This window comes from Strix aluco, chromosome 17 (assembly GCF_031877795.1).
Source record: "Strix aluco isolate bStrAlu1 chromosome 17, bStrAlu1.hap1, whole genome shotgun sequence".
NCBI lineage: Eukaryota > Metazoa > Chordata > Aves > Strigiformes > Strigidae > Strix > Strix aluco.
Genome location: NC_133947.1, coordinates 10003147 through 10025792, shown reverse-complemented (window position 1 = coordinate 10025792; position 22646 = coordinate 10003147). Strand labels below are relative to the sequence as shown.

Sequence of the window (22646 nt, the reverse complement as noted above, 5' to 3'; positions counted from 1 at the left end):
GTGGGACCAAGCTGCAGGGGGGAGAAGAAAAAAAAAAAACAAACATGACAGCTGGCAGAATTGAAAATTACAGCCAGTTATAAAATGATTGATCTGCTTAAGAACTAACAAATATCTTGCAACTCATGCTGTTCTGTGATGGGGGTTTTGCTTCCCTATGCATTTCAGGCTGGGAGAATTTGGGGATATGTAGCAATTGCTCAGTAAAAATAATTCACAAGGACTTACGAGGAGGAGCTCTCCCCATACAAAAATCAATATATAATTAATAGAAACAGCATAGTAACTTGTTCTTCACTAGGCAAACAAAAACACTGTATACAAAAATCAGTATTCTCATGCATCCTCTACTTTTCTTTCCTCTTTGTTTAAACTAATCTTTGTTTCCCAGAAGGATTAACCAGAATCAAATGGACCTGTCTGAGCCTAATCCATAACATACATCTACAAGGATTCTGTGCATTCCAAAAGAATGAATCTGAGCAGAGTTCATTTTGATGAACAGACCTCTGATTAAGCTGCAGGCCTTCAGCGCCTTCCCAGATCTGGCCTACTTTAACATGTCCCCTCATTATAATCTGTCTCAAAGAGACTGACAGGATGATGCCAGTGTATGCTCAGTGTATGACAGTGATAGTGATGTTGTATTAGAGAGGGAGAAGTGGATTGGTGGGTGGAGATGCTGAAGAAAAAATGTTGAACTGAGGAAATTGGTCTAAAAAACAACTACTGCTCTTAGTGAAGTTACAGATGACTCAAGAGCAAGGAGACTCTGCAGAAACAAAATGATGTTACACTGTTCTTCATGTTAGAAATATTGAGGGTGGCACTGATGGCAACAGGATGGCAATAGGACCAGGTATGGTCCATTGGGACAGTTGGAATAATTGCAAAGTCATAGAAACCAGTGAAACTGCTGGTTTGGTTCAACAGAAACACTAGACAAGGTGGAGCCTGTTCCAAATTATGTCAACAAATTAACGCTTAACTTTATGCTGGGCTGCTTGCACACTCCCAGATTCAGGCTACACTCCTTATAAGTGTAAAATACTAGGTCATAATTAAGCTGATCTTCACTACTTTTTGACAATTTAGATGCCTTGGATTAAAACAGCTGGAAGCTGTAGGCCTTGTCGATTGGTATGTATGGCATAGAAATGTATGTACAGGGCACCAGTGTTTCAGAATCCATATCCATGCTAACAGAAAAGGGAAATTTTCTATTTCACAGGAGAGATGGCCATCAGATAAACTAAAAACAGGCATAAATTTGCCTTACAGACTTCCTTCTACAGCCAGCTCTGTAACTTACAGCACTGCATTGTTAAGCTAAAAATTTATTTAATTCAGCAATTGCAGCTTTCCATAGATAGAAGTTAGGAGCTCTTCTCATTAGGAATAAACTGTGAAATACACCTGAAAGAACTAAAAACAGTTATTTACAAACATAGCACTTTGCTCTAGAGTTACAATTCATAGGACCCCTAGCACTGTGAAGATAGGAAACCATCAATCAGTTTCAAACTTCTTTACATGTACAGAAGAAAAAAACGCCGCCATGTTGAGCACTGGCCTATATCTGTGATGTATAAAGCTAGTTTTCCTCCTTTTAGTATGCCACCAGAATAATTTAGATATGTTCCACAGCTTACTGGGAGGGAAAAACACTTCTTCCTTTTTGAAATTTTGAGCCGAGTGACCTAGGTGACTTTGTTACAAAACAGTGTATATAAACAAATCTGAAAGGGTTTTCAGCCCCAGGGTGTTGTTGTAGATAAGTTAAACCCTAAAAAAAAAACATTAAGTTTGGGTACCACTTCATTTATGGCATCATGGACACTAATAGTCATTCTTCAGGCTCCCTGCCTCTTGCCTAGATGACCCAGGAGTTGAATTTAACCTGAAATGGTTTTAACTGCTTCTAGAAGTCTTGCTATATAGAACATTATATGACTTTGTTTGCTGAGTTTGCTATCCAAAAATTACACAGCTGGATATCTGGGTTGTTCTCACGTCTTTAGCTAGATGCCAAGAACATCCTTCAGGGAAAAAATGAGCAAGGTTTAAAACATACATGAAAGATAAAAAACAACCCAAAAGAGAGTCATGGAGAGCACCCAAGAGTCCGAACATGAGGAAGTTTACATGACCTCTAACAAAATGTCCTCAGCTAAGAAATCCTCAGCTGGCAATGATCAGCCTCGACATTTTAGATGTCAGTCTCACTAAACACCGACGCCAATCTCTCCATGAGACCATTTAACACCACTGACTCCCTATGGTGCACCTCCCAGAGGCTTCCAACTCCACTGATTCAAGGGCCTCAACTAAAGTCATCACAAGATAAGCTGCCAACCGTTTGCACACCATCCTGACTTCCCAGTATTTATACTGTGGCTCTTGTTCCAGATTTCCTCTTCCCCCAAGCGTCACATTCTAGTTTTCTCCCTTCCATAGTAAATGCTTCTACCTACTGATAAACACATCACTAGAAACACATCCATGAGTAACTTAACTGAAGCAAACACAAATATACCAGTTGCTTCCTAACGCTTGCTAATCTAACCTTTACCTTTTATACAGGAAATCCATATGAAGCTAAGCAAACTAACTTTCAAAGCTCCCAAAAAAACTGAAGGCTTGTAGCAATGGAAAAAGAAACTTGTTATTTAGACCAGTCCTGATTTCATCTTCTAGACCTATTTGTCCTTCAAAGGAGATCTGCCCATTTGAAATTTCAGTCCACTCTAGCTTTAACACTCTTCTTTCTTTCATAATCCCATTTGTTCTGCTATAATTTAGCAGCAGCCTGCGCACCCAAAATAAACACTAAATTCTAAACTCAGAGTGATGCTGCCCACACCTTCAAGGGCATTTACACATCATGTAAGAAACAGAAATCCCTGTACACAGTATGAGTCACTAAACTTCAGCCCATTAAACTGTGTAGCGAACTGCCTCCAGGGAGGTCACTAGTCCTACATCATACCTCCCATCCTTCAATGTGGGACTGCAACTGTTCAAGGGCTTCCAGTTTCTCCATCTGTCTCTTGGTCTCGTTGATATTTGTGCAGACTGTCTTCATGGCCTGTAATGCGTTCTGGACAGCTGGGTGATCTGGATGCTTAGAGGGAGTCCTCTTAGCTAATTCCTTTAAAAAAAGAAAAGAAAAGAAAACATGCAATGTAAACTTAGAAGCGGTTCATGGAAATGCACAAGTATTAGTGTGCAATCCCATAGGAAAATGCCAGAACCATCGCAAAATCAGAGAACTGTGGACATGTTACTGTAGATGTTGTTCTCTGTTCTTCACCTGTGCAGGGTTGCCGTTTTATATGAATGCTGCTAAATAGATGAAGCAATTGCTCATGTTAAATATGCCGGATTAAGAGAGCTCAAGCCAAATACGTTTTGCTGTGTCACATGTTTGCTTCCAGCGTGAACCAAGGCCAAATAAATTACAAGGTTACATAAAAAACACACTGTCCACTTCAAAGACATGCAATGGACCATTGACCTAACCATGGTCTAGATGCTATACAGGCCCCAGTGATGTGCATCCAGTATTTTAGTGATGCTGCACCAGGTCCCTTCCATCCGATAAAAATTCTGCCTGTAGCACGTCTTATCAGGAACAACTAGAGCTATGGAAACAGGGTTTTCCATGAACTACGGCCTTACAGGAATAATGCTAGGCTGTACAGCCCACCCACAGTACTTACAGAAATGATCAGGTGTAGGTTAATCCCAACCCACATGAAGCTTTAGGACCTAGGTTGTTTAGATCTATAACCAACAGAGAAATACAACCAAAGCATAAATCAGATTCACCTAGGAGTGGAACTACCCTCATGAGAAGCCCATCTCTTTCCACTGACCAAAGAGGGATTCCAGCAAGACACCTCTCCTAACTCAGATACCTCAGTGTATGGGGTGTCTGTACCTGGGCACTGGCAGGGGGGCTGCAGGGGCCTCTGAGGAGAGGCGAGGGGCTGCCTCGTGACGGTTCCAGCCGGCTCCACAACAGACCCACAGCAGGGCCTGGCTGAGCCCATTGGAGAAGCTGGTGGCACCTCTATGAAAATGTGTTCAAGAAAGGGCAAAATGCAGCAGGGCAGAGAGGAAAAGTGTGTGAGAAACAGCCCGGTGAACACCAAAGTCTGAGAGAAAGGCAGGGAGGAGGTGCTCCAGGCACTGGAGCAGAGATTTCCCTGCAGCCCCTGGAGAGACCCAGCCAGAGAAGGTATCTCTCCGCAGCCCATGGAGAGGACCACAATGGAGCAGATACCCACACTGCAGCCTGCGGAGCACCCCACGCTGCGGCAGGTGGCTATTCCCTGAAGAGGAATTGGCCTGGAGAGGCCATGGAGGAGCAGGTTCTCCTGACAGGAACTGCAGCCCATATAGGGCCCACATGGACCAGGTTTATCCTGAAGAACAGCAGCCTGTGGAGAGCTCATGCTGGAGTGGAGAAAAGCATGAGGATGAAGGAGCAGCAGAGGAAATGTTACACACTGACTGCACTCCCCCATTCCTCACAACTCCTGCACTGCCCAGGGCTGGGGGAAAAGTAGAGTTGGGAATGCAGGAGTGAAGTTGAACTTGGGGAAAAGAGTGGGGGCTGGAGGGAAAGTGGTTTTGTTTCACAGAATCATCTAGGTTGGAAAAGACCTTGAAGATCATCTAGTCCAACCATCAACCTAACACTGACCGTTCTCAACTACACCATATCCCTGAGTGCTATGTCAACCCGACTCTTAAATCCCTCCAGGGATGGGGACTCCACCACTGCCCTGGGCAGCCCATTCCAACGCCTAACAACCCGTTCTGGAAAGAAATGCTTCCTAATATCCAGTCTAAACCTTCCCTGGCGCAACTTGAGGCCATTACCTCTTGTCCTATCACTTGTTACTTGGTTCAAGAGACTCATCCCCAGCTCTCTGCAACTTCCTTTCAGGTAGTTGTAGAGGGCGATGAGGTCTCCCCTCAGCCTCCTCCAGACTAAACCCACCCAGTTCCTGCAGCCGCTCCTCGTACGACATGTGCTCCAGACCTTTCACCAGCTTTGTTGTCCTTCTCTGGACACGCTCAAGTCATTCAATGGCCTTTTTGTAGTGAGGGGCCCAAAACTGAACCCAGTAATCGAGGTGCGGCCTCACCAGTGCCGAGTACAGGGGTAAGACCCCTTCCCTGTCCCTGCTGGCCACGCTATTGCTGATACAAGCCAGGATACCACTGGCCTTCTTGGCCACCTGGGCACACTGCTGGCTCATGTTCAGCTGGCTATCTCACTATCCACATATTTTTTAATTGGCAATAGATCAAGTCAAGTCTGTTTTTCATGTGATAGTAATTTGTAAGTGATGCCCCTGACTTTATCTCAATCCACAAGCATTTATTCATCTTATTTTCTCCCCCACCCCATTGAACAGTAAGAGAGTGACTGGGTGGGCAGCCAGCAGCCGGCCAAGGTCAACCCACCACATGCAGGTAAGCACCTACAGCTCTGCACTCGATGAGTCTGTGTGTCCAGAAATTGCAGGGAAATTCACTAGCCACAGCTCTCCCATTACTACACTTCCTGACACATAAAAACATTATTTTTTGAAGGAGGAAATTGACTTACAGAAAAGTAACTTGTCCAATGGCAAATCACTTGCAGAACCAAGACTTTCTGGCACTCAGTTCAGTGTTTTAACCTCCAAGACAGGCCCATGGCAGGTGAGGAGGTGTCCCCAAAAGGCAAAGTGGGAAAAAGTGCTGGACTGGGAGAGAGACCAAGAGAGCAGCAGGACTCTTCCCCAGATTATGTTTAGGAGGTTGGGGCACATGTTTTAACTAGAGAGATTAACACAGAGATTAACAACATCTCTGCTCTGAAAGAGTTCCTAAGAGACTCTGCTTCTCTTGATTCAATGCACAACAGCCCAGTTAAACACTGCCCACTGAAAAACAGCAGTGGGAAACCTTGGGACCTGACAATATTAACCAGTTTGGCAAAAGCAGTAACCACTCTGAACTCACAATTCATCGTTTTTTAGACCAATAGCATTTTATAGTCAGCCACAATTGGATAAAAATACATTAAAGAAACCTTAACTAAGGCTGGTAATTTCATCTTGATATATAATATAGTGTTTAAGACCCACATTTTTAGATTGCCTGGAATATTTAACTTTCTCACTGTGTTCTGTTTTGCCTCAACATGTTATTTGGTTGTTTTAAAGTCCTGCGTCTAAAAAGCAAACTGCTGCTGAATTGCATCATTTTGCATGAGACACAAGAATGAGTTTGAATATAGCCAGAGAGCCTGCACAGCACTGTGGTCTGAACACAGCTAAACTGCTTCAATCCATAGTTCCCACAGCTAAGGGCAAAGACAGCCTGCTACAGTTGTTGTCCACCCAAGATAAGTGATTACAATCCCAGAATGCCTGTCATAGCCTCCAACTAGGCTTAGTCTGTGCTCTGATTTGTGTTTTGCTTCTCCACATCAGCATGTTAACCTCAGCAAGTGTCTCTTTACCACAAAAAATTTTGCCATAATGGCATTAAAGGTCTTTGTGCTATGCTGTCTTGTTTGGTGCTGATACACTCTGATTTCAGGTATGACCCTGAGTACTACTGCGGCTTGCCTTGCCTGAGTTGGTCACACAGCCTGTAATACAGGCACTGCTCCTAAACTTACTTATGTCCACAGAAAACCTCTAGATCAAATTAACTGGTACTTTTAGGCTTGAGTTACATGGCCTGTCAGACTGGAGGGATGTGTGCTGAAGTTCAAGTTCTGCTGAAGCTTGCATTAACTTATAGTGGCTATAGTAGCTGCTAATCCAGACACTCTGAGCTACTAAATCAAGGAATTTTCTCTGCCTTAGTGTTGATTCATAGATCTACTCTACAAAGTCCTTTAGACAAGTCACCTCTAGCATGTGACAGGTTTGTGCATACCTAGCTGTACTTTTCCACTAGCAGGAGTACCTGTAGAATAAACAATCAGACTTTGGGCTGTTCAGATACCAGCAAAATTGGAAGGCATATTTGAAAGGAGGAAGCTAGAGTTAAAAGTAGTACAGATTTGTTTCCACCTTTGCACAGACCTTCTCAGTGCTTCCTCTCTGCTTCCTCACACTGGTTGGAGCAAGACTTAATTCACTAGCACTGGTAAACTATCTTGAGACCCAGTGTTACAGAAATGCAAAGTATTTTAAGTATTTATTTATTAACTTCTCAGTTTTGCATAACCTTTTAAAGTGAAATTTGCATCTTGAGATTAAACTACTTGGCCACTGAGACTCCTTTAAGTAATGCAAGAGACAAGTCTCAAGAGAATCAAAATATGGCAATGGCAGGTGCTCTCATTCCCACATAGACATATTCTGGAGACAGAAAGGCCCAAATGAATGGACAGGAGTGTTGACGTCTGTCCAATGAAATATAACTACTCAGTTCTTTGCATAAATTTGGTATTTTGATAATTTAGTCATAGCTAAAATTTCTCTTTTCAGAAAATTATAAGTGGAGATTGACAATGGCTCTTGTCAGATGGATGACAGAGGAGATGGGTAATGTGCTGACAGCTGGGAAAACCATTAAGAGAGAGGAGTTAATCATCTTAAACTTTTGGTTGATTTACAGAGTGAGTAAGCACATGCACAGGAGAAAGAGGCTGGCTGATACAAGTATCAGTTGATACCACAAAAGAAATTCCCTACGCAAGTTTTTACTCCACTTTTGCTGAAGATAAGGCCAAGAAAAGTAAGTGTTAAAAAAGAAAAGGCAGAAGAGAGGTGTTGCATTTTGGTTACACTAACCTCTGCTCCATGCTTCCAAAACAGAGTGCAGTATTTTTGCTACATGACTCTCATTAAAAATCCATGAAGTTCTGCAGCTCAAGTGTCACCCACACTGCTGTGGAAACAGGCATGTATACACTAGCACTGTCTAAACATCCCTTTCTGAAATATCACCAAGACACAGTGAAAGAACTCTTCATTCACAACAATCCTCTGCTGCCATAAACATCATCTTCCCCACTCCCGCTAGCTGCCTACAGTTCTGCCCAAGGAGCAGGGGAGGAGGCTGGAAAAGGCAGGGATGGTGCTGGCTGGGCCACTTGGTTGCCTCAACAGCATAAGCAGCATAAACAGTCAGAGAACCTGTCCCACCACTGTCTAGTCTTAAGCCATCTGAGGAAGAGCCATGCTGCTTCGACACTGCCGTTCCCCAAAAGAGCAGAGCCTAGCACTTCTGAAACGCAGTCAGGGAGCTCCGGGTACTTGTTTATTTTAGTGACAGATTTATGATGTGTAAACTCTGAGAGCATTTGACAACATTTTGAAAGGCAGCTGAGAGACAGACCAGATGGCAAACCTTGGGTATGACTGTCTTGTCTTCCATAGAGCTCATATATATTGTTGTCTGGAATTACTATCTTATGTATTGCAACTTGTGCACTAATAGAGACAGGAAATGAGGTTGCTGTCACTTGCAGAAAACTATTCTGTGCAAAGAGTTTCTTTAAGTAATTCATAAAACACATTTACTTTCTAGCTACAGACTTGTTAATCCTTCAGACTAACCAGTAGTGGAGAACAGAAAAGCTGGTATTTTTCACAGCCTCGATCATCTTCACCATTATCCTCCAAATCCTCTCTCTAAATCTAAAAATCTAAATCTAAAAAGAAGTTTAAAAAAAAAAGAAAAAAGTTGCAAAGCTATTCCCTATCATAAGGCAGGGGGAAAAAAAACCAAATATCTCTGTTCTTTAAAGAACTAAGACAGAAATGGGAACTGTGTCCTCTGGGCACAGAATTCTCCTTTTATTTGATGCCTCTTTCACAGCTGCAAAGATTGAGGTTGTGCCACTCATAACACCTACACACAGAACACAACTCATTTTACAAAGGGAGTAACAGAGCACTCCAAGACATCTACATCCAGCTGTAGTGTCCTCCTGAACAGCATACAGAAAGGAAGGGTAGGACATCGACATCTGATCTACTCAGAAATGTCAGGTTTTGATTATACAATGGACTAAAATGATTTCCAACTTAAGTATTTCAGTCTCAGATGCAGTTTTAAATAGCTTAAAGCTAAAAGAGTTCTGAACATTACAGAATCTAAATATAAGAACTAAATCGAATAAGAAGTAAGACATATCAGCTGCTCATATATTTGTCTATTTGCTAATTGTACTTAACCCCCAAGAAAACAAACAAACTAGGGGAGAGAACTCAGCAAAAAGACCATTACATAGGAAGATGCAAAGAGGTGGCAGGACGGATGATGAGCAAACAATGCAGGCAGAGGAAACCAGAACGTTTTTTAATGCAAACACAATTTTAATATTTCCTAGAAAAAAGGATGTTATTCTGCTTCACCGATCTTTTTTAAAAAAGAAGTCTCTGTCATCCTTCCCCACGTCCTCCCTTGCCACACAAAAATGATTGTCTGTGTACTTACAACTGACAACCCAACACATGTTTTGCAGCTGAAATTTACAAGTCTCTATATTTTAAAAATTCCTTCCTCCTATCTTTATACTCCTGAGGCCACTCAGACATGGCTTAACATGGATTTTGCACAATGAATGTTAACATTGTGCATTGACTGGTGCAAATCATTGCTTGCCAAGCTGTCTCGCTTTGCGCTACAAACCAGCGCATACATAAAATACGGTCTCAGAGATACATCCGTTGGTTACCTACTGAACAGTTCAGGATTACAGAGATAACAAAGACAACATATTTCTTTGCTTATCAGTTCCAGAAGTTGTGTTAATAAACAGTTCAAAATGTGCTTTTTTTAAAAAAAAAAAAAAAAAACAAGCCTTTCTGTGAATATAAATGTTTCCAGGAGTTCTATATTTCTATTTTAGAGTTTTTAATATTTGCTTGTATTAAAATTTATTTTCCACTTAAACTAACCAGAAAATAAATGTTACACTAGGCTCTGTGTACGTGCCAATCATAGCAGGTTTTTTTGTTCTGTATATTTTTAAAATTTATGATTTATGTCAATGTTTCTGCAGGGTAAAGACTAGACAAGCAATGATAAATCAGTAAAACAGATTATATTCAATGTGCCATCAAATCTATCACACACACTAAATTAAAATGTAACAAAAACATGTTTCCAGTTTTATAAATATTACCAGTTATTTGTGATTATATATAAAAAGTGTGGAAGACAGAAGTATGATTTATAAATTGGCAGCGTTCCTTGCAACTCTAGGGTATATATAATTTTTCATGTTGTGCTACACAGAGTTGGATTTCAACCAATGTCATGAATCTAAGAGCAACATCACTTTTCTTGAAGGAAAAAAGGAATTGGGGAAAAAAAAAAAAACACCAAACAAAACACACCAACAAAACCCCAAACCCCCAAAGATAAAATAAATCCAATTCTGGCCAATTAGAAGGTTCTGTTTCTTAAACATCCCTGAGGAGAATGGAGAGGGAGAAAAGAGCAACACAGTGAGTTAACCTTTCTCCATCCTGTTCTGTATCCACACCACTGGCTTCCCATCTTTCCCTTTCAAAATCCAGGCACTGCATTTATTAAGGCCTGTGTGTGCCCTACTGTTGGGCTTTCCGAGGGCTCAATCTGGTTACTCAGCTTTTTGCATCCAGGTTTTTCTGTCCCTCCTAGGACCAATGAGTCTTCCATCACATGAAGCAATACACAGTTACTGCCCTAAATCGTCCATGGAGCTGTGTACATTAGGAGAAATTTTTAGAGGATCAGAGGTGGAATGTGCATTTCTGGCTGGAGTCTGAGCAATTCCTTAAGAGAATAGACATCAAACAAGAAACAACCTCTGTGACATGCGCTGGGCTAGCAGGAACCCGTAGGGGAGTGGCTATCATGTGCTGCACATTCCTCCTGTGTTGGGAGGAAGGAGACTGCTCCTAATCCCCACCCCCAATGGTGTGATTAACTCATGATCACCACTCCCCTAGGGTTTTCTTCTTGCTGACATAAATGCTCTTTATTAAGGGAAAAGGGCTATTTTTGTTCAGAGATTGGTTTACACAACAGCTGCTTCTACTCTTAAGTAGTGTGGTTCACACTAATTAATACAGAGTCATACAATTATTACTGGTGAGACAGAGTTGCCTTAATCCAAAACGTTCTGCTAGAAATATTTACTTGGCAAGCTTTCCAGTGTACCTAAACGCACTGGAGTTTCAAGTCACTCACACAGTATATGCATCTGTTTGCTGCTTTTCTTCTTACCAAATTATAATGGCCATCACAGCAAGCACAGTTCTGTTTTGTTCGAGACTAGTCCAAGCCCCTTTTTCACTTCTACTGAAATTTTATAATGGAGCTTATCACTAACAAATATTCAGAACTTCTATATCCCTAAATAAGACTTCAAATCACTTGCTGAAGTTTCACAGCAAGAAAAAGAAGTGAAAGTCACATTAGAGGTTTCAGACTGGGGATAAAACTAATTTACTGACCAACAAATTCTGTACTAATTTTACTGCATGCTGTCTGAAGCAGACAAAAAACTGTATTACAGACAAAAATATTAATTTCATTACTTCTCTATTTGCACAGAGATTATGAAACACCATGGCTAGGTTTGAGTCCCATCCTTCACACCTTATGTAAGACTTGCAAATTAAACCAAACAAAAGCATCCAAAATTTTAAAACTCAAAATCCCCCAAAAACCAAAAAAACCCAACCAAAGCCCCTGTTTACAGTCAGCCACTCCAAAGCTGCAATGTTTGGTTCACAAAAAATGGAAACTGCATTTATCAGTCACCATCATTTGAATCATTGTTCTGTCTCCATCATTTGTTAGTTCAAAAAACCAAATAGCTTCATCAGAGGATGAGAAAAGAGAAGATCACCAGTAGTAGGATGCCTTACTTTATATTGGAAACTATTGGTAATATATGCTTAAAATGTATCTGCACTTGGGAAATATTCCAGTATATTATTCCTAATTAAGTAACCCAAATTAATTTCATGCTAGATGCTATTATTCTGAAGAAGAATACTCATATATGGTATTAATAAAAAACACTTATAGTCTTTTAAACACGTGCCTTACCCTACTAATTTAGGTTGACTTTCAAACACGGACAATTCTGAATTACTTTGTTCATACTATCTTTATCAAATCTAACTACTTAGCTATACTAAATACTTATGCTATAACAAGGTCATATCAAAGTTACCAGAAAATCTGGATGCTCACAAACTCTTGCTAAAAGCAAAGTAAAAGAGGAAAGTAGGATAGCTCTGGTCTATGACTTTTCTAATCAGTTGGAATACAATAGTATCTGTTTGCCCTGGGAATTAGATAAAATAAGATCCAATCCCCATGAATACAAAACAGCTATTTCAGGAGCAATAACTGCAGTTCAGTAGCAAAGGGAGAGCAAACACTTAATTTGAGGGTCGTGTTATTTTTAAATCTCCTTTTTTTTTTTCTTGCTTGGAGAGTTGCATTTTCCTGGTCAGCACTAAGAGAATCAGCCTGTGTTTTCCCCTAGCTGCTCTCATGCGTAAAACATTTGTGTCCACTCTGGTAATTTTGTGCTAGCAAGTATCAAACAAGTCTTGAATGGGAAACAACTTATTCCCTATGAATTCATTACCTTTGAGAACCAGCATCAACTACACTTTCTAATGATCACAGCTATTTTCTGAGCTGAACAACCCCTAGTAATGGCATAATCTCACTCACTGAGGCAGATTTGTTGCCTAACCAAAATTAAATTCCTCTCAGCTTTTTCTTAAAACTTTTATTTCCTGTCCAGGAAATTTCAAGTACTAAGCAGTGTGTGATTTCTATCAGGCTGTATACAGAAAGAAATCCATAGAAAAATGGAATGCAACACCACAAGACACCTCCTCACAGCTCCTCCCGTTCACTCCCTTCATGGCTATTTGGTCAACAAGTACACATGGGTCTGGGTCAACCCCACCACAGCCAAACACCAGAGTCCCCACCCCAGCAGGAAGGCATAGTGTTGGCATCAGAGGACAAATTTATTCTACCCCACTGTGCCTTGAAGGCAAGAAACAGTGTTTCAGTCTTAGCCTTGCTGGTCTTGGCTTTGGCTTTCAAAGAAAGGAGGTTTGTGCCACCAGGCCTTTTGACATAGACAACTGTACACATGTGAGAAAGTGGAAACCACCAGTTTATTTCCACAGGCCAATATTTGATCCCCAGAGCCCAATGACTACAGTTGCCATTGAACTTGGAAAGATCTGAATTAAGGTTTAGAAATCTTTTATTCTAGTCTTTTTTTCACTACCCCCTTCCAAAACAAAAAGCAAAGCAAGATAAACTGGTCCATTTGTAGCTCTTCCAATCCCCAACACAGAACCCCATACTTTCCAAAAGACCTGCCCTAGAATGGTACAGAGGAATGAGAAAATTTAAACTGAAGAATATCAAAGTGTCATTGCATTGATGATGCTACAACCTTGTAATCAAAGGTGTGCATTTCTTTTAGGTGTGTTTCTGTAGCGAGCATCCTCATAGCATTTGAGTAAAAGCCCTGAGATTTCAGGAAAATTTGTAGTATTGGCAGGTTCTGCCATTCTAATATTTTTAAAGCTTTCAAAACAGAATAGAGATTTTAATTTGTAAGTCAAGCTTCTGTCAGTAGATAAAAATTTTACAGATTATCCAAACTGATAGAAGTCTACCACTCATAATTATGTTTCCCAAAAAGCTTAAAAATTAAGCAGGTCTAATTAACAATGTGTGATTCAGCAACAAAGTCATTCTAAAAAGAAAAAAAAGCAGCACTGAGGTACAGAAGAAATGTAGAGATTTCTCTAAGACAGCCATGTGCATGGTTTAGAGCTGAGATCCCCAAACCATGCCTGAGAGATGACTGGTGGTCCACATACTGAGTGGTCAGATACCCCACTGAAGTCAGAGCTACTTCAAGCTTATCAAGGACAGAGCAAAATAGAAGAAATATGGAGTACTACCAGTAATCTTTTGGTCCAAAAAGTTTGGAAAATATTGGGATAAAACTGGTTAGAGATCACTTTTAGATACGCATAGCAAGGATACACCAGATATTGACCACGCTGACTGGATTAAGGTATCTCCAGCATGGAATAAATAGATGAAGGAACCTGGTCTTCAGGCTCTGTACTCATTAATGACTCCCTTCATAGAAAGGGTAACCATGACAGGAAATCTGCAGGAGATTAACACTTCATCTTTTAGTAGCAGCACAAATGTAGAGATCAGTTCAAAATCAAGAACCCAGTCACTATTTCCTCTGGCTGAAGTTTCTTGGAAAATAGAAAAGGGATCTCTCTAAGGAATCAAAACGGTCTCCAATTTTCACTCTTGAACACAAAGCTAGATAAGAATCACAGAATACACCACAGACTGAAAACAAGAAAACAAACAGTATCAAAATACTTGGTCAGGAATGCACATTTTAAGGTCTCCACATCCCCCAGTCTGTTTACCATATCAGACGCCATAGGAACTCCCCTTCTGTGCACATGGATGTTGCTCACAGTCATCACGCAGATCTGCAGACTGAACAGGCACCAAATTCTCTCCATACTAACCCCAAATAAACACAGTGGACAAACTGAGGCATCACTGGGTTTTCAATTATCTCTACATAACCAGTCCTCTCTGAAGATAAATCAGAGCTGGAGCCACTTACGTGCTTTCCTGATCTAGACATCCTTGCCCTGTCTTGACTATTATTAATACTCTGGAAGAAATGTTCGTAGCAGTCTCACACACTAGCTTCTTCTGCTATGTGCCTAAATTGTGTGTGCTTTTGTTTGTTCAAACTGTAAATGGAGTTGTGGATAGATTGACTGCACTGATAAACTGGCTGTATACACATAAACCCCAGTAGCTAAGTCCATAAGGAAGGGTGCATGAACATCTGCTGTAAGACGGGTTTGTGCACAGCTGCATAGACAACAGAATAAATCCACCTGTAGGAAAGACATATTTTGAAAATTCGACTCTGAAAGCTTCAGTTGGATGGAAAGAAAGAATTTAAATATTTATCAGATAAAAAACCAATTTTAAATGGAACAACAGATCAGTATTGAGCTAACAAGCTTGTACCTATGAAAACCCTTAAACACGCTGAATGTATGGACACAGCAGTGCAACAGCTTTACATGACATGCAGTTGATTCATGTGGTCAGCCTGGGACCAAGAGCACCAGATCATCACAGGTTTCTTACTTTCTTCCACAACTCAGAAAGGGACCTTTCTTTCAAAATATGAGGCAATTTCTTTTTACATTTTTTATTAATTATTTTTCTTTTAGTAAATGTAATGTTATTCTGATTGAGAAAGAGACTGACTTCACTGAAGATTTGTGGCTGTTAGCCACAGAGTAGCTACAAGGCCACCAGTGATGCAAGCTCTCCCAGAAACTGCTTTCTCCTTTTTCCTCTCCTTGTCCCCACCAGGCATGTGACCCAGCCCTGACTTGGAGGGATGAGAGGCAAGTTAGCTCTTTTTAGGTCTTTTATTCTTCAGCCCCTACACTAACAACACTAGCAAGGGGGCCAATTAGTCCCAACTGCAGTAGTCATTTCTGCAATGACACCAGTCCTTTGGGAACTCGTCTGAGTCGACCAAACAGTTTTCAAACAAGCTGCCAAACAGCTGTCAGATGATACAGTATTTTGATCATTACTGACCTGAACACACTCAAACTAGAGACCTCGTGATGAAAGATGTATCCCATTTAGAGTCCCCAGAGCCATCCAGTCCCTCAGAACACTGATAGAATTCTATTTGAACACAGCTTTTCAGGACGTGGCTAAAACTGCACTCACAAGCCTTAGTAAACATCTCAAGAGAACCAAAGTCAGAAGGCATTAGTTAGTAAGTTACCCTGTCTGGTCTACCCACAGCATTACAAGATTTAGCAGCCTGTCAGCATCAGACAGCTTTCTGACTACACATAAAAAGCCATTTTCTTCAGAGAGGATCCAACTTTTAGAAGTGCAAACTGGGAAGGTAGTAGTGACAACAAAAGTCAGGGCTAAAAAAATGCAGAATCACTCCAAGAATAAAACAACCATCTGGAGAAATACTTTCTTTAGTTTACCTTAAGCAGAAGTGGATATTTGCAAATTCTCTGAATTGGAGTCAGCAGATAACCCTCTAGTGGAATGTCTGTCGTCTTTCTGCCTCCCAAAAGCATGCAACCCTATAAGCAAAAAAGGAAAAATTTTATCTCAGACACAAAGATTTCAGATGCTCTTTGACAAGATTTTGAATTCCTATAACACATATTACAGTCAGAAAGCACTTTGCCACACCTTGGATACCAGAAATGGGACTTCATTCACCACTGAAATACAGCCATCAAGCCTGCAAAGTTCTTCGTACATCAGCAAAAGAAAATGTTGCTATGGATAACAGTGGCTGCGTAGAAAGGTATCTTTCCAGAGAAGTATTACACAGCTGGTGACTCAAAAAATGTCATAACAATATGATGACAATCAATCAGCAAAACTAGATGCACCATTACCTAAAAGAATCCAGCCTACCCCCACCATTGATACAATCATTTGCCTTTATTCACTGTGCAAAGTTTGTACTGTTGGTCCAGAAAACTCTTCAAGGCTAACATAAAGCCTACTAACTAGTGATCATGTAATTAACTCTAGTCCCATCCTTATGTCTGAAGGAAATCAAAGTGGAATTGAAATAAATGAGTCATCTGCATCACACCCACCAATTCTCTGGCAAAACATTATGTCTAAGCACAGCTGGACAAACAGCATAGGCGCACTGGCTGGCTAACCAGCACACATGTAGCCCTTAACTTGTCACAGCACATGTTGCTGCCTGGCCAGCAAAAAAAGCTATGGGACATGCAAGCAAGGCTACGTTGTAGGTAGGAGGTGCAAGAGGCAATGAAATTTAAGGAAATCAGGTTTCAAGAATTCTGCAGCTAAATAAAAATAAAAAAATAAAAAAAAAGGGTTTCAGCATTAGTTTTGTGATGCTCTGCGACTTCCAAACAGAAAGAAGGTGAAGGGCATTTCCTTACCTAGCAAAATTACTAATATCCCAGTGTTGTTTAAACACAGTAAGGAAGAGGACAAGTATTAGACCAATACACCAAAGAAATCCAAGTCCAAATAGATTCTAGGTTGAGGAACAGAAGCAGCAACTGATCAACCCTCGCAATACTCACACAATGAGTTCACACAAATTTGGAGGGGCCCTGCATTCCAGAAGAATTATTTCACAGACAAATTTGCACACACTACCTCAAAACAAGTGATGTTCAATTTCTCCATAGATCATGGAAATTCATTTCACAGGATTGACATGGAAGGGTAGTGCATTAAAAATGGAAAATCTACAGTCCTTGACCGGTCCTTATTTTATCACAATAATCTGTAATCTCTGTGTGATAAACAAATACTGAACCTACTGTAAACTTTTTATACATTTCCCTGAAGATTCTGTTATTCGCTGCTGCCAGAGATAGGTAGTGGACTAGAGTGGACAACAAATCTGTTTCAGACAAACTAGTCTACATTCCTATGTTTGACCATGAATCTGGACAACTTTGCTCCAGAGATCACCCCAGTTGCAAACCTGTCCTGTCAACAGAAGCTGAAGTTTAAATTCAGTTCAGCCAAGATGTGCTTGCTTTGGGGCATCACTGATAACATTTTCCCCTGTGAAATGTGTGCTGTGGCTCAGACACACTCTGAAATTTAGTGGGTTTTTGGCTGTAGTTCAACAATCCTCCTCTTCAAGGAATGTTCACAGACATCATACATAAATCTCATTAGTCCTAACTGGTATTTTTACAGACAATCGTCTGTAAAATAACCCTTCCCCAGGCTATTCTAGATCTGTGGCGTTGGCTACCAGCTCACAATGCTCCCTGTCCAATTTTCCAAGTCTCGAGTGATTCAGTCCTTCCCATCTCTTCTTTCAGCCCTCTCTCTAGCTCTGGGCTCAAAACTGCCCTTTAACACTTACTGATTTTTCAAACACATTCCCACATTCTATATTTCAGCAGCTGTGAGGGGGCAATCAGGCCAAATCTATCCTCACAAGCAAAGCTTTGTATTTTAATGCCGCTTTCTCTGCATGGTGGCATTATAGCATTGGCTTTAGGAGGCAGAGGAGAAGAGAAAGGAGGCCTGGAAGAAATTACAGCAGCCACAGCAAAGTAGACACCTCAGTACAGCCTCTCCTTCCATATTTGCTGCTATTTTAAGAGCTTCTTGGATTCAGGTGCTGCAGCAAGCCACAGCAGACAGTGTGACATCTTTTATGTGCCTCATAATCAGTTTGCCAGCTGCTGCCGGTAACACAGACAGGAGGCTTTTGCCAATCCAGTGGAAGTGGAGAACACTGAATGTTGGGAAGGATGGTGTTTACATGCACTTTTGTATCTCCTCTTTCTCATCAGTTTCCCTCAACAGAAGCACCCAGAGGAACTCAGGAACAAGGAAAAATTTGGTGACTCAAACTAATAGTTTAACAAGGTTCATCAAAACTCAGACATGACAAAGAGATTCTGACTACCCAATAGCATGAGTGCTTGTCCTTGCTGCTCCCTCTGAGGCCTGTATTTTGTGGCTAAAAGAATGCTCTGGCCCTGTTTGTGACAGACATTTATGCCGAAGTTTTCTTTTGCTGTGCTATATTGGGAAAGAGCAGACCTTTGGCAGAAAGAAAAAAGCACAGAAAGCAGCACAGAAAGAAGCGCAGGCCCTTTACAAAAAGACAGCCTTTCTTTTACCTCATATAATTTACTAAGAAAAAAAGCTAATGCACTGAATTAGTTCCTCACCTACATGCCAACCCCATTCAAAGTGCCATGCATCCATGGCCAGGAAAACAAGACATCCAAAACTCAGGCAGAATTGGGGTGAAGGCTAGAAGGAGAAACATCCAAGAAAAGAATGAAAAATAAGGAATGTTGGGCAGAAAGCACTGTCTACTGGTTGTTTCTCCTCCCAGCCCATCTTCTATAGAGGCATTTGAAGGCTGTATGCCACAGTCTCTCCCAACACAGATACTAATACATCATGGGTTGCATGGGGAGTTAGGTCATTTTTGATACAAGCAGCAATGACGCAGTCAAAACAATTCATCCAGACTACATTTCTTGCCCACAACTGGACTCATGGGGAAAAGGGTGTCAGAAGGAAGCCACATTTTTCTGGTGGGTCTGCAGATGGTGAATTGGTCAGAGAACTGAGTAGGGAATCAGATCCACTGGGAACTAGTCACAGCTCTGCTGCTGACTTATTGCATTACTTCTTTCACAATCTTTGCTCAAATTTTCTGTTGCGTCTTTAAAAAATAAAATAAAATTAAAAAAAAAAAATCCTTCCCTGTTTCCACAATCATTCATACCAGAGCTGTGCTTAGTTCTGTGCCTGAACTCATCAGTGATTTCAATACCTATCCATCCTGACTGCTGCATACCTGGAATTGGTAATGTCTGCAAAATGCCCGGCGTTCCTGGGATACCGAAGGGTTATTATGAGTACAGTGCAAAGTCAGATCATTAAGTCAAGAGTGCTAGAAGGTCCTTACCAGGAGGAATGTTCTCACTGTTGGGATCTTGTTCAATTCCATCAGCAGTCTGAGTGCCTTCTCGTGGTTGCTACAGTACTCCTCGTACACAAAGAATTTGTCTTTCTGCAAGGAAAAACATAGTAACTTATTGACTCAGACAAAACTGGAGTGTCTGTTTTGTGACAGTCTGATACCAAACTCTTTACAAAGGGTGTGCACTCAGAGTGGCATTAGAGTTGCAGTTTGCATGAAGCGCGTGATACTCCTCTAATTTAAGTAATGTATAGACATGTTCCACTGATTCCTAACTTACTCTGTTGTATGTTAACATCAGCTTTCTAAGCACGGAGACTTTCAGCACTTTTCCTCTTAATGCATCACTAAAATAATATATTCTTTGCTGAAAGAATGGATTTTGCTGTCTCAGGGGTATTTCCATGTATGTCAGGATATTCCAGCAGAGTGAAGCCAGGAGCAAGGGGGCTGAGCACTCCTGCAGGAGGCAGAAACAGAGATGACAGGGAAGAACCAAGGCCTGGAAGAAGGTCAGAGATATGGAGGGGAACTATAACACAAAGCAACCAGCTGGAAATCCCCTGCCTTTCAGGGCTGAGGGGGAGCCCCCAGTGAGTTGGCTGGTTCACTTCATGTTCTGAAACAAGCAGCAGACCTCACTATTTCAATGCAACACTAAGCAGCGGGTCAGCTGTCCATAACAGCTTCCCTAAATGGAAGAATTTCATCAAATACACACAAAAACCCCAACATATTACAGAAATTAAAGGAAGGGAAATGTAACTTCACAACTAGATTGAGGTACTTACACTGGAACATGTCACACCCACCAGCACATGTAGTGGAATGAAATACCCTGTTAAGAAACAAGGGTCAGCTGGCAGTACCAAGTTCTGCTTTACTGATCTTCAGAACCATTTAGTGCAACTTGAACTAAAATGATCAGAGACGCTGAACCCATTGCAAACATCGGATATCTGGAACCACTGAAATGACTCACAAAAGAAACAGTAATAACTATTTCCATGCCTGAGCAGCTCAGGCAAGGAATGAGTTAATCTTTTCAAGGCTGTTGGGAAGCACTGAACTTCCAGCAGCTATGTTACGAGATTCCAGTATTGCATTCACTGGAATAAAAGGGGAGTCAAGAGACTGTATTAGGCTGTAGTCAGGTTAAATGACTCAGAAGCCAAAAAGACCCAAAAACCATAATTTTTTGGGTGCTTCTCACAATAGTAGTTTCTTCCCTGGTTCAGGTCAGCTTCTGTGCCACAATGCGGTGCCATGCAGAGGTACTCAGACAAGCTGCTTTGCATATCAAAAGTAATCTAGATGCATTAGTGTGGCACTTGGCCAGGTGTAATATGTGAGGCCTTTCAGAGCTGGCATCTCAGGGCACCGTGCCATGTAGACAATGCCCTCCAGAGTTTGCTGTGGCATTCACATCATTAATTTTCTATTTAGGATCCAGGCCTGAAAACATTCTATCTGAATCTTTTCATCTCCCCAGAACTAGCAAGTTAACTTTTTTTGAGTTTTGATTAGACTCCTAGCACTCTTCAGAGATGTAGAGCTTCCTGCATCAGCAGAAGATATCTGCAGCATCTAGCTACTTTTCAGACAGCTCATGGTGATCCAAACAGAAAACTACTGCCAATTGAAGGAGTTCAGTAACATGAATCCAGGGGAATACAGCTGCACTCACTGAGCATTCCCTTCTTGTGTTAGTATCAGTTTAGGAGAATTTGCAATTCTGGTCAGATGCTCAATGGCGAGATGTACATGCTCAGAGACTGTAAAATGCTTTGGGGTTTGGTTTATCACTAATCTGATGAAATTTTTTCCCTCCTTATACTTCCAAAGGAAGAAGTGATAATAAATAGATGTATCTCCAAAAACAACAACAATGGTACAAAGCAAATAAAACAACAGCCACAAAGAGTATGGTGCAAAGAGCTGGAATGCAGATGTTCGAGACTTTTATCCTTCACCTACAGCTGTTCATATTAGTACTGGAGTGTAATACTGGGAAGCTGAAAAGAAACAAAGGCTTCTGACGACCAGATGCAGGAAAAGGCAAGGCTGGGTCCATAGCACAATAGAAAGGAGGCAATTGAGAGGCATGGGATTGTTTACAACCATAAAAACTGGAGAGTTACAGAATGAGAAGACAGATATATGAGTTTCTCCTACATTTCCTCCTCTCACCTCTCCTCAACTCCCTGGATGCACACAAGCAGCATGCTTGAAACTAAAAATAGTAACCATTAACGCAACAGCATCCGTTACATAAATGCACACAAAATGTCATTGCTCAGGTTTCTGACTGCAGTTTTGAGTGCCTGGAGTTTTGGGAAATTATATTTAGATCATGACAAAATCCCTTTGCTCAAGTCAGTACAATAATTACACGCACACCAGAGTGCTTTCATCAAGTCTTTTCCAGCTGTCCTTCATGCATGAGACCCACAAATATGAGAACTATGCTTTAAATTACTCAGTGTCTGAAGTGTTTAATTTCCTCTCTGGGTGACATTCAGTCCTGGACTCTCCCATCCCCTGGTGAGGAAATTATCAGTTACATAATTACAGATGTTAGCCCAGGAATTCTGAACCTGCAGTTACTCCAATTTAAAGTGCAATTATGGTCAGAGATGTGACCACATAAAAATGGCACCTTCTTACTCAGCAAATCTGCTGGATAGACAGCCAGACCTGATTTTAGTGACAGAAATAAATCTATACTGTTCTTAGTTTGGTTAAAATAAATCTTTAACCAATAGTTTATTCTCCAAATATGTTGTTTTGGGTCCATTAGAACTGCCCACAAATTAGTGCAAATTTGAAAATAGCTTTGACTAGAAAAAGCAAATAAGACATTTTGAAAATTGTAACAATTTTATTTGGATGTATTTTTAACAAGGCCTGGCATTTGCTTGTTTCAAAGCAGGCTGAAACCAATTTTGTCAACGTGAAAAACCTAAACAAAACAGAAGATATAGTTCTCAACAAAACAAGATCCCTGATGACTTTGACAGCAAAACTGATCACTGATATAACATCGCCCCTAAAAATGAGA

The 22646-nt window shown here is 41.0% G+C and overlaps 1 protein-coding gene across 2 annotated transcripts in view; it reads right to left on the bottom strand.

Annotated features, from left to right (window-relative positions):
* Nucleotides 1-22646, bottom strand: part of PREX1 (phosphatidylinositol-3,4,5-trisphosphate dependent Rac exchange factor 1) — a 172816-nt gene that overhangs the window by 73942 nt on the left and 76228 nt on the right. For both annotated transcript variants that reach the window (XM_074842850.1, XM_074842852.1), the window contains exons 4-6: nt 19571-19675; nt 16098-16199; nt 2990-3151 (exon numbers count right to left, since the gene is read on the bottom strand). In XM_074842850.1, the coding sequence (XP_074698951.1) occupies nt 2990-3151; nt 16098-16199; nt 19571-19675 (369 nt within the window). The remainder of the gene's footprint in view (nt 1-2989; nt 3152-16097; nt 16200-19570; nt 19676-22646) is intronic.